At 34.4% G+C, this 12,500-nt stretch overlaps 1 protein-coding gene across 2 annotated transcripts in view; it reads left to right on the top strand.

The window, feature by feature from the left end:
- Positions 1-10,828: 10,828 nt before the first annotated feature.
- The window catches only part of LOC122249876 (transducin beta-like protein 2), a 20,256-nt gene continuing 18,584 nt past the window's right edge, over positions 10,829-12,500 (top strand). For both annotated transcript variants that reach the window (XM_043011050.2, XM_043011049.2), the window contains exon 1: positions 10,829-10,997. In XM_043011050.2, the coding sequence (XP_042866984.2) occupies positions 10,856-10,997 (142 nt within the window). In that variant the 5' untranslated portion in view covers positions 10,829-10,855. The remainder of the gene's footprint in view (positions 10,998-12,500) is intronic.

Genomic DNA, 12,500 nt, shown 5'->3' with positions numbered 1-12,500 from the left:
ACACAACTCAGGATCAATACTGCAGTTCCGGCCGGTAACACCTGCATTGGGAAGGTAACAGTTCGTAACGCGCCGAGATTGTCGAATAACACTTTTTTTAGAGACGTAACTACGTCCAGCGTAATATATATAATTGCAAATTAACACACGTGAAGAAGGGATGGGGGATGAGAACACAGATGTATAGGCAATTTCGATTATTACTGATTGATCGTCATATAAGTATAGTATCAGTTTCATAAACAGGTTTTGCTCGCTAGCTTACACCAAATATGGCGTACCAATAACACTGATCTGTTACGTTCAACCCTTTACTCAAGGCAGCTACTAGTGGCGTTTTAAGAATCATTCATCTAGTCAGCGATAATATATTATATTTTGAGGAGGAATGTAAGAGATCGGCTTGCAATAAAGGTGTTTTATAACAGGTTTTACTCAGAGGCTATCAATTGTTCTACGGAAAAAACTAGTTATTGCCTTCAATTTATATATCATGAACATTTTTTTAGCATATGTATGCTCGTAGTGTTACATTTTTTTTGTGTTTTTTCTTCAGATTTCGAACTTTTCGTTCTAATTCAGTGCAATGTTGGTGTGAATACCTAGTTCCAGTGCATTGTATAAGACTTGTAATCTTTCCCCGTATATCAGTTTTGGGTATATCCATTTTTTTCGAGACCTTGCACATCTACACCTTGATAGCCTGGCGCAAGGTGTAATAATACATTCCATCTCGAACAAGCAGCGTCTTTTGAAAGCTATCGTCTCCAACATTTTCTGTCTATGAACAATTGGTAGGATTGTATGATAACTCGAGCTCATACGAGCTGTGAACAATTAGCAAATTTTTATTTCAAAAGACGACATATGTTTGATATTGCCTATAACCAAAATATAATAAATCGTAACTGAAAGAAAGATATGAATACTAATGGTAAGGAAAAAAATACAAACTGCTATGAGTACGGCCAGTCTCTCCTCTCTATGTCCCATGCGATTAACATGTAAAGCGTATCAGCTTTCGAAACACTCAAAACGGCTCATAGGTTAGGGTAGTCTTTAGAAATTCAGCGATGTATTTTCTATTGCATATTAGACAAAGTGATATCAAGTTATCTGCTGAAGATTCTTATCTATGTTAAGGAGAAAATATTTCATTAAGGATATAATAACGAATAAGCCAACCGATGAAAATACAGAAATACAGTTATGCAAGTATACGCAGATAGACAGATGGATAGATAGATAGATGGGGATACTTCTTTAACATTCTCGAATTAAAAGCCGATTTACGTGCATTGTGCATTTGTAATAACTTTTAATGTTGCATCGACAATGACTGCGACAGGAGCAATTCTAGCATTGGGTCATCATAACTGCTTTCTCAGTAACCGTTAGTCGTCACACAGGTTCTTTATTCTACACCATCAGCACAGCAGCTGCAGCATTTCGGCTTCCTATAACTCATGCTGTTTTGGTGTAGGTTCTCGTTGGATATACAACTTAACGTTTATTTGACCTAGAAGTTAAAGTAAATTGTTCGATTATGGCGGTCTGATTAATAGCATTTATTATAATAAGGTATTTCACTCATCATATGTGCTTCATATTCATATCCTTCTCCGCTTCATATTTTTCTTTGCTGGACTACAAACCCAAATTAACCAAATAAACACTTTCGCACTTTCAGGCATGATTATCAGCAAGCAGCTCCCTGAACTTTTCATCAATTACGTATGTTTACATCCGTTAAAGTATGCCGGTTACAATCACGCACCACGTTCTATAATCGAACCAGGCTAACCCTTCAATTCTAACGTAATGATCTTTTGGTGTGTTTGTTGTTTGTAAATCCCTCCCTGTATCATTTTCAATACATTAAAAAATAACGTCAAAATAGTCGATTATATAAATATCCCAGTCACTCTTTCCAGTCGAATCCCCGTTTTCTGTTATCGATGTTTACGTTACATTGCTAATTCGTTGTTTTGGCAGAAATCTTCCAACTGAGGGTCACTACCAAGGCCATCTTAGAGAACCGCCCGTTGACGCATATTGCATAACGCTCTGAGAGAGTCAGAAATTCCTCAGACCATACTTTGGCTTTCACTTACCGGAGGCAGTCTGGTTTGGGTCCAGTTACACGTCTGCTTTCCTATTGGAAGTTGAGTCTTCCTTCTGGTTATCCGTTGGCGCGTGTTTACAGTTAGCCTTGCTCTGCAACGTGACCTTCCACATGTTTAACAGTTTTCATGCGCTCCTCGATCATTTTCTCCAGGATTCAGTGACTATTTACCGAGTATTTAGTATTCATTTGTCACACATTCATGGTTTATACTTCCCTTTTGTTTCTAGGTAGTATAACACACACACACATGTATGTATATGAATATGTATATGTATATGTATATGTATATGTATATGTATATATACACACACACACACATATATATATATATATGTATGTATATATATATATATATATATATATATATATATATATATATATATATATATAGAAAGAGAGAGAGAGAGAGAGGTGTATATATGTGTACATATATATGTATGTATGTATATGTAATATATATATGTATATATTTATTTATTTATGTATATATATGATACATATGAATGTTGTATATTATATAATATATATATATATATTCATGTGTGTATATGAGTATTTATGTATGAATCTATCTATCTATCTATCTATATTAGGGAGGGGGGAAGTATGTATAGACATATTTATCTATATGTTTGTTTGTAATTATATTATATATATATATATATATATATATATATATATGTATATATATATATATGTGTGTGTGTGTGTGTGTATTATATATATTATATTTTTTTTTATTTAGATGTATATGTATAAATATTATATTATATAATATATATATATATATATAGATAGATTATACATACATACATATATATATTTTATATATATATATATATATATATATATATATATATATATATATGTGTGTGTGTGTGTGTGTGTGTGTGTGTATGTATGTATGTGTGTGTGTGTTTGTAGTATGTATATGTATATGTACATATATATATGTGTGTGTGTGTGTTATGTAATCATAATAGAATTAAAAACTAAAGCAGCACACGTTTGGTTTCGTTCAAGAGTCTTGGAAGCATGAGAAACAGGGTGAATATATGTATCTTGAAACGAATAAATCATCAAATCCAGTATGTGCATGAATGTTGCATGAAAGTATCTTCTTCGTCTTGAAAGATAAGGCGACTACATATCTGTTACAATACCAACCGGCCATGTGTCATTGCCATGTGTTTTTTCTTTGTTAAAGTCACTAGTCAACTGTCCGAACAAAGGCACAAAGTTGCATATATAAAGGGAAAAGAATAAAAAATAGAGGACCACTTGCAGGATAAACAAGATTCGTATACTTGAAGATGCTATGCATATACAGTTTTTACTCTTCATTAAGCATCTGAATTTATCTACTTACGTGGCACATTTCAAAGGCTGCATTGCAACTATCGACTTTGGAAGAAATGAAACTAGTTTTGCGTTCTACTGAAATTCTTTTCTGCTACGCTATCCCAACTAGTGACAAGGTTTCGGGAAATATCACAGGAAAATTTTTGCTATACGTAAATGGGTCATATAAAGGGGTGATTCAGTGTTTAAACTGTTCTACATGAAGTTTCTTAAAACCTTAATAGTTTTTATAGTGTCTTCTTCCAATATTTCAACAGCTGTAAGCTTTGTTTTGGAGAAGTGCTTAGTGCTTTATAACATCAATATGTCCTGACTGTATTATGAGAACGTTTCCATGTACCGTACATGAACAAGTCTGAATCCGTACGTGTCGGAGACTTGTTTCCGACTGTAAACTTAGAAGGATTTTAATCATGTCCTTCTCAGGAGTTAGACGAGAAAGTCGTCATGAACCGCGTAACTGACAATTTAACTCTTAAGTTGACATTACTGATGACCTACCACATGTTGTTTTTTTCATAGATCTGATTTTTTCCCCTATTGATGGTTAATTTCGCAAGGTTTTCCAAATGCATTTTTCAGTCACCTACCCTTAAATGCTTGTGTAATTAATGTTATATTGTGTTATCACTATATAATGTGACCTAATAATACCTTACTAATAATAGTCACATGCTGTTTCTTGTTGGGCCAAGGTTGTCCGATGAGGAATATTCACCCCGAACGCACCTATCTGAAATGAACGATAGTTATAACAATGCTAATGAAAACTTTGCTAATTATCACACTGAAATTGTTAAAGATCGTCTGAGATCATTTTGTGGTTTTAACATTAGTAACGGTTATAATAAAATCAATAACGATAATGATACTGATAATAATAATAATAACACCGATAATAATAACAATAACTATGATGATAAAAATAATTGGAATCAAAATTATATTTTCTCACATGTGGTTTAGAAATCTGAAATCTGAGAACCGATATGATGGAGCTAACAGGAAAGCTGTCGGAACTCCGGTACGGATCAGGAAACCCGAGCCTAATTATACAACTACACTCTGCACGGAAGTCACATTCCATGCTGGGTCATCTCATCTTCGGCGAGACAAATTAAACCTCTAAAAAAGGAAAGAAGGAAGAAGTAACTAACTGCCTGAATGGTTATTTGTGGCAATGAGATACTCTAGCCGGAATAAACCGAATGTTATGATTCGAACTCGGTGATTCAATTATTTATATACAAAATTGTTAAGTATCTGGTTAATAACGTAATAACAAAGGTAAATAAACTTTGTTTTAGCCAGATCCGAACAACTGCATTTTTTGGAAACGTTATGGTTTGCTGGAAGTAAATTTGTAGTCCTATCTTTCCCCAACACTACCTTATGAATATATGCAGTGATGTGTTTACATCCATATATGACTGTCTGTAACATGTTTATTTATAACTATGCGTGCTATAGAATTGTATATACGTGTTTGTCTGCGCGTATGACCAATCTTTGTGCCTGTGTTTGTATGCAAATTTCTGCGGATATGCATGTATGAGCACACGCACGTGTGTGTGTATGTGTGTGTGTGTGTGTGCGTGTGTGTGTACATATATACTTCTGTATATATAAATATGTATATATATATATATTTACAGATGTAAATATACATATATATATATGTATGTATATATATGTACACACACACACACACACACACACACACACACACACACACACACACACACACACACACACACACACACACACACACATATACACACATGCATGTATAAAATATACGTTGCCTGTCTGTTATTTAAAAGAAAAAAACATAACTAGACAACCCTTTGTCTCTGCAAATCACTTTATCAAACAAACAGACAATCTGCTGAGGCCATTCAAGTGTGGGAGTCGAGTGACAACCGATAAGACGACAGCAAAGCACTTCAGACAGAAACCGCTAATGCTAGTTAAATACACTGATTAGTGAAACTAATGATACAGTTTCTGATAAGTGAAGTGTGGGTTTACGTGCTGATGCTTAATAATACACATGTAAGATATACTACCAGACAGGCTGTTCTCACGAGAAGGCCAGTGGTTCAGACAGTCACTGAACCATTTAAGAATGGAAGGGACAAAGAACAAGGGAATAATTAAACAAAGGAATGCTCACCATGCGCAAACATTCGATTCCTTGACGATAGAATTGCAGTTAATAGAGGGAAGTAGCTAGAAGTCAAGAAGGAAATGCTTGCCGGAAGTATGATTATTTATATTTATAGTATCTTTTCATTTATTGGAAGTTGTGTTGGAAATTGCAATGGCGAAGTTGGCTGCATTGTGAGATAAACAATGAGGATATGAACAAAATTAACCTAATATAGGAGCGCAATCTCTAGTAGACAAAAGTAAGAAAAAGATTCTGAAACACTTATCGTCAGGATTTCTGCGTGTTAAGAGATTAAGCCGATTCTCTTTATCAGCAGATTAAATGCTGAGGACAGGAGATTTAAAGATGATGCATCATGTAAGCAAGAAATTTCTTAAACCTTTAGCTAATAGATATTACACAGTTCTCCGAAAGTATACTAAAAGTCACAAAGGTTGGAAGGGATTGATATAGGGAGAGAGAGCGAAAAAGAGTGAAATGAGACATGTAATCACTCATGCACACGCACATTTACACCCACACACATATGTGTGTGTAGGTGTGTATGAACATATAGAAATATACATATATAGTATACATATATATATATATATATATATATATATATATATATATATATATATATACATACACACATAAATATACATATATGTGTGTGCGTGGTCTATACATATATGCATGCATGTATATGCATACACACACATACACACACACACACACATATATATATATATATATATATATATATATATATATATATATATATGAATATTTATACATTTACATAAACACATATGTGTATATATAAACAAATATATATATATATATATATATAAACAAATATATATATATATATATATATATATATATATATATGAATATATATATATATATATACATATACATATGCAGATATGTAGACAGGAAAATAAGCGAAAGCAGCGTATGACGCATAGTCGCAGAATCCAACCCTGCCCTAACGCAACAGGAAAACTCATGCTCTCCTTCGCGTCCTTGGAACAGCAAGGTTGCACAAGTAATCGCACAACTGCTACAGACAAGTATCTCGGAGCATAGAACCACTTAAGCATCCACTTTCTCCGGGGAATCCTGTCCTTAGTCACATCCTATTCCGTTTGGCGAGAGAAGCGCTCTTTGCGTCACCCTTTCCGGTCGGGCAGAGGGTACTAGGAATCGGCTCGGCACGTCCGGCAGTGGGGTACCGCCCGCCCGCCCACCCTGCTCTGCCCTGCCCTGCCCTGCCCATCGCCTTGTTCCTCTGCGACCAGACTGGTTGGCTGTACATCTTTTGACAACATTGGCTGGGTGCCGAGTGTGGTTTCTTGAGCAACCCCAACTGACCCAGAGCGTGGCCTGAATATGAGGAGCACGATTTTGCAGTGCTGAAGATATACAAAGTATTTCTTTCGTGATCAAGATTATCCACACACGAATTCCGAATTACCTGATGGATGATGTTGTTATAAAGCCAAGTAGCATGCTTACAGGCAGATATGCATACAAACGCGGATACAAATGGCTGATAATCCACTGTTACTCTGACAGAACAATCCATTCCTCACAAAAATAAGCTCATTTAAAGGAAGGGAAACACACACACACACACACACACACACACACACACACACACACACACACACATATATAAATATATATATATATATATATATATATATATATATATATATATTTATATATATATATTTATGTATATATTTATATATATATTTATATATATATTTATATATATTTATATGTATATATTTATATATATATTTATGTATATATATTTATAAATATTTATATATTATATATATATTATTTATAAATATTTATATATATAGATGTATATTTTATATATATTCATATATATTTTATATATATATATGTACATATATGTATATGTTATATATACATACATATATATATATATATACACATATATGTATATATATATATTTATATATATTATATACATATATTTACATATATATATATAATATATATATCTATATATACTTATATATATATTCATATACATATATATGAATATATACATATATATGTATATTTATACCTATATGTATATATATATACATATATATGAATGTATATATACATATTATGTATATATATATATTTATATATACATTTATATATATATTTATATATACATTTATATATATATTTATATCTATATATATAAATATATATATATAAATATATATACATACATATATGTTTATATATGTATATATACATACATATATGTTTATATATGTATATATACATACATATATGTTTATATATGTATGTATATATGTATATATATATGTATAAATGTATATATATGTATATATATATGTAAATATATGTATATATATGTATAAATATATGTATATGTATATATGTATGTATATATACATATATATGTATGTGTATATATATATGTATGAATATATATGTATATATATATGTATGTATATATATGTATATATATATATGTATATATATGTATATATATATGTATGTGTGTGTATACATGTATATATACATACAAATATACTATATATATATACTACATATATATGATATATAATATAAATACCCATATATATATATATATATATATATATATATATATATATATATATATATATATATATATATATATATATATATATATATATACATGTATGCATGTGTGTGTGTATGTGAGAGAGAGAGAGAGACTAAAGAGTGTGTTTGTTCATATTAGACTTGAGAAAGTACATCTTATGGCGGAAATAACACATCAGATGGAGCAGTGTTAGGATGGAAGAGAAACTTCAGGTGGCCTGGTCACATGTGAACCGTAGCTCAGGAGAGGGGGACGAGGAGCGAGGGGAGGGGAGGGGGGGCGACTCGGCAGTTGGCCGCGTTAGGGGGGTGGATTTCTACATCAAAATAACACCAATGTTGAGGATGTTGGCAACAGAATTGAAAGTAACAGTGCTGATACTTATAGGTGACAGCAGGGATAATGATAACGATGGCAATAAAGATTATAATCATGATCATAAAAATCGTATTAGCGACGATAATGATAATGATACTGAGAATAATCATGGCATACCTAAATAACAAAACAATAAAAATAACAATAATGTTAATGACAATAAAGATTACGGAAAGATCAGGGCAGATTTCGAGTTAGCTTAAAGTTTCCGCCCAAATAGATTAGAGTTCGTTCTATGGAAACCATTCTCGTGGCCAACTGGTGGAAGTAGACACGGAATGTTTTTCTGCCTTGTGAAGGTCAAGGCAAAAGACGGTTTATTGTCCGCTCCTGGACGTGTTGGTTGAGGACTTCCCTGTGTCGTATTTCATGATTCCATTACTGGAAATATCGGTCGATCCGATGTCAGTTTTGGGGGCATTTTCTTCGTACCTACAAACATGCCGCTACAAGATTTGATCTTCCAGTATTAGTATTGATGTAGTTTGATGGTATATCATCTCGTTTGATGAGGTGATGATTGGGTTATATTATTAAATACATTCCGATCATTATGCTTGATGTTTTTTTCACAATTCCCCTCTCTATACAGGAGATGCATAATTGATTTAATCTTTTTGTTCTGTAGTTAACACCCATTTTATATGGAAAACTACTATAATTTATACACATATAGAGATAAATATTTAGGTTAACAAACAGACAGATAAATAAGCAGACAAAGAGAGAAAGACATAGAAAGCAGATGCAAAACTGGAATGGCCCCCCTAAAAGGCTAACCTCAAAACGAAAATCTGAAACTTTGCCATTAATTCACCTTGATCATTCAGTATGTCTCATCTTCCAATCGGCAAGTCCCAGAACTTTTTAAAGATTCCCGTCTTACTTACCATGCTTCGCTAACCATACAAAACCCTCGCGCTTCCGCATGTGAATCTCGCATGGACTACGAATTCTTCCGTGTTCGTGGTATGTCGGTTAACGCCCCACCGGTGTGTCTGGAGCCGCCCGGCCTTCTCGAGTTTAAATGTTACTCCGGTCAAAGGATGACAAATTGTTGATCTGGAATTAAATTGTAGAATTGGGTTAATGATTAGGTTAAAGAGGTTGTTTGCCGTGAATGAGTTGGGGTAATAAGTATTTTCTAATACATCCTTGATTATGCATGTGTCATTACCATGCTTCCAACTCTCTTTCGTGAGTATATGATCTTTAGGTTAACTGTATTCCATTATTTTGCATATGAGAGTTAATAAGGTTTCAAATTTCATCTCAGGTTGTTGTCTGGTGAACTTGGCGGATAACAGCACTTCGTTCCCGTTGACCGAGACTGTTGAGTCAGGAAGTTTTGAGGTTAGAAATAGATATATGATGATTTGATTTTTATTTTTTTCTCCTCACATCTTTTTTACATGACCAGTTCAAAAAGAACTCATGACATGCGTAAACTGTACTTCAACTAGCACAGACATACTTAACCCTTGCGCGTCTGGATGCTTTTTACGAAATAACGAAAACTCAGCTTGTCCTAATGCTTGTAAATACAAATTCAGAGAAATCTGACACATTTGTCATCGAGATAAGATAAGCGATAAGGATGTGATTATCATTATATCCTTTTAAGAGATAAAGATGCCATACCTTTACTAACCGGAAACAGGAAGATTGGAGTAACCTACATATGTTGTTTAGCGTTAAAACCACCCTGCTCGAAAAATGCATTGTTCATAAAGGTATATGGTTAGGGGGTGATGTTCCACTTTCATCGGTCACTTATAAAGATGGTCATGTTTTTTGGAAACTAATATTACAGTTTGCAAAATCCATGCGAAGTACTGTTACAAATATTACTGTACATCCTTGAACAAATACCGGGATCCCCAAATACCCGTTATATCGTTTAGGCTTAACCATCCATGTTCAGCAGGTCAATAGCCCCAATGCAGTGACTGCCAGTTCAAATGTTAAGAAAATAAGACCCTTTGTTGCAAAGAAGTTCCTGTATGCAGAAAAATAAAGTTTATATTTTTCTCAGATATTACCAAAGCAAAATTATCGCCATGTAGCACAAGAAACGTAAATATTAATTGATTTTTATTTGTCATTGTTTTGTCCTCGCCGCTTTTCATGTTACTCGGTGATTGGCCAACACGTGGCTCTGACGTCAGACTTCATGATGGCGGGAGAGGAGGCACACGTCTCGTCCGCTCCGACAATGTTATTCTTGTCAATATTAATAGGGGCTACTATTCTGGTCCTGGCGTGGCTAATTCGCCTATCAAGACGCCAGACTAGCAATACAACAGAGAAACAAAGTGAGTATTACTTGGATTTTTGTGTGTTACCGAAATTTTCCCGCTAAGGCGCTACCCACGATGTAGGGGAGTTGCGGAGGAGGAACTTGCATGCGGTCAAGTTTTTCGAAGATATTTTCCTTAACTCGCGTCGGCTGCTTGTTCCTCGTGGTCGCTGTCACTCGGACGACAAGGAGCTCGGACACAGTGCAGAAAGCAAAGGACGTTAAGACGAAACAACAATGAAAAAGTCGAGATTGTGGCGCGAAGCAATGGCACGTGAGTCTCGCTATGGCCTGGACTTCCTGCATTCCTCAACCCGCGGGAAATTCGCCCTCGCTGACGCTGCCCAGGATGTTATTTCCCACCTCTCGCCCCTCTCACGGAACTACTCGAGTTGGAAATATACACGAAGTGCAGAAAAGAGTGAGAAAATGCCGAGAAAACGCGCAGGAAATGAGCAAGACACGTCTCAGTCTTGTATGTGTGTCAGCTAACTGTAGTGCCCTGAGTAGGTCATTAACATAGACCTATTGTGCCGTGCCGTGGGAGGCATAAAAGCGTAAGGAGCGTCGTCTAAGCCGAGAGACTCCATGTTTAGTGTTTGTTTTTGTTACTTGAATGCTTGTGAAGGAAGTGATATAATCGACCACAGTGTAATTTGTTGGTCATGATGAGTTCAAAGTTTCAGCCTGACCTTTCTGAAGGACAGGTAGAAGTCTTCAGTTTGTTTTCATGTGTTTGCAGTTTTAGCATTGAAAACGTTGATTATGGTCAGTTGATGAGTATTTATATGAATAGTACAACAGATTGCCAAGTGATAGATATGAAGATTGTGGCCTGTAGGAAATCCAGAGTTCAGTTAACTTTTTTTATAAATTTATTAAAATAGCATTACTATTTTTCTCAATGTTACTGGTTACTCAAAGGATTTGCACGTTAAAATCTCTTGAAAATGTAAAGGAATGAACTTGCTAGAGACCCCTGAATAGTGAGTGTCTGATCTACCATATACATTGTTTCTTCAGACTTTTGAGAAACTATTAATAATGAATATAGGAAGGAAAACTATTATTCCAAAAGACAGCCAAATTACAGCCTTATCTTTTTTTGTTTCTATATACTCTTTACAATCTATATAGTTGAATGTCACTGTAAATGGCCAGATCACAGCAGCTATTATAGATTTGATGGGCCATTATTTGATGTAACTATGCCTCTCCCACCCATTTCTTCAAAGAAAAACCTGCTTTTTCAGGTTAAAGTTGTGCCCTTTTTCATCCATCCCAATAATATTGGGCATCGTGGGCAAGGAGGGGGAAGTTGAGTGAAGAATATAGATCTTGAATATGTGAGGAAGACTGGGAAAACCTATGGACTTTACTCATCGCAGTTCAAAGTCTTGAGTGTGCACCATTTTTCTGAGGGCACCTAACATCTCCTGCATGGGGGCCTCTTCCCACTGGACCCTAAGTGTTTGTTAAACCTACCTAAGTCTAACTAGGGAGTAATTTATCAAGCCTA

The sequence above is a fragment of the Penaeus japonicus genome, unplaced genomic scaffold, assembly GCF_977035675.1.
Source record: "Penaeus japonicus unplaced genomic scaffold, GWHDUDI00000001_assembly GWHDUDI00000020, whole genome shotgun sequence".
NCBI lineage: Eukaryota > Metazoa > Arthropoda > Malacostraca > Decapoda > Penaeidae > Penaeus > Penaeus japonicus.
This window is presented reverse-complemented; position numbering and strand designations above follow the sequence as displayed.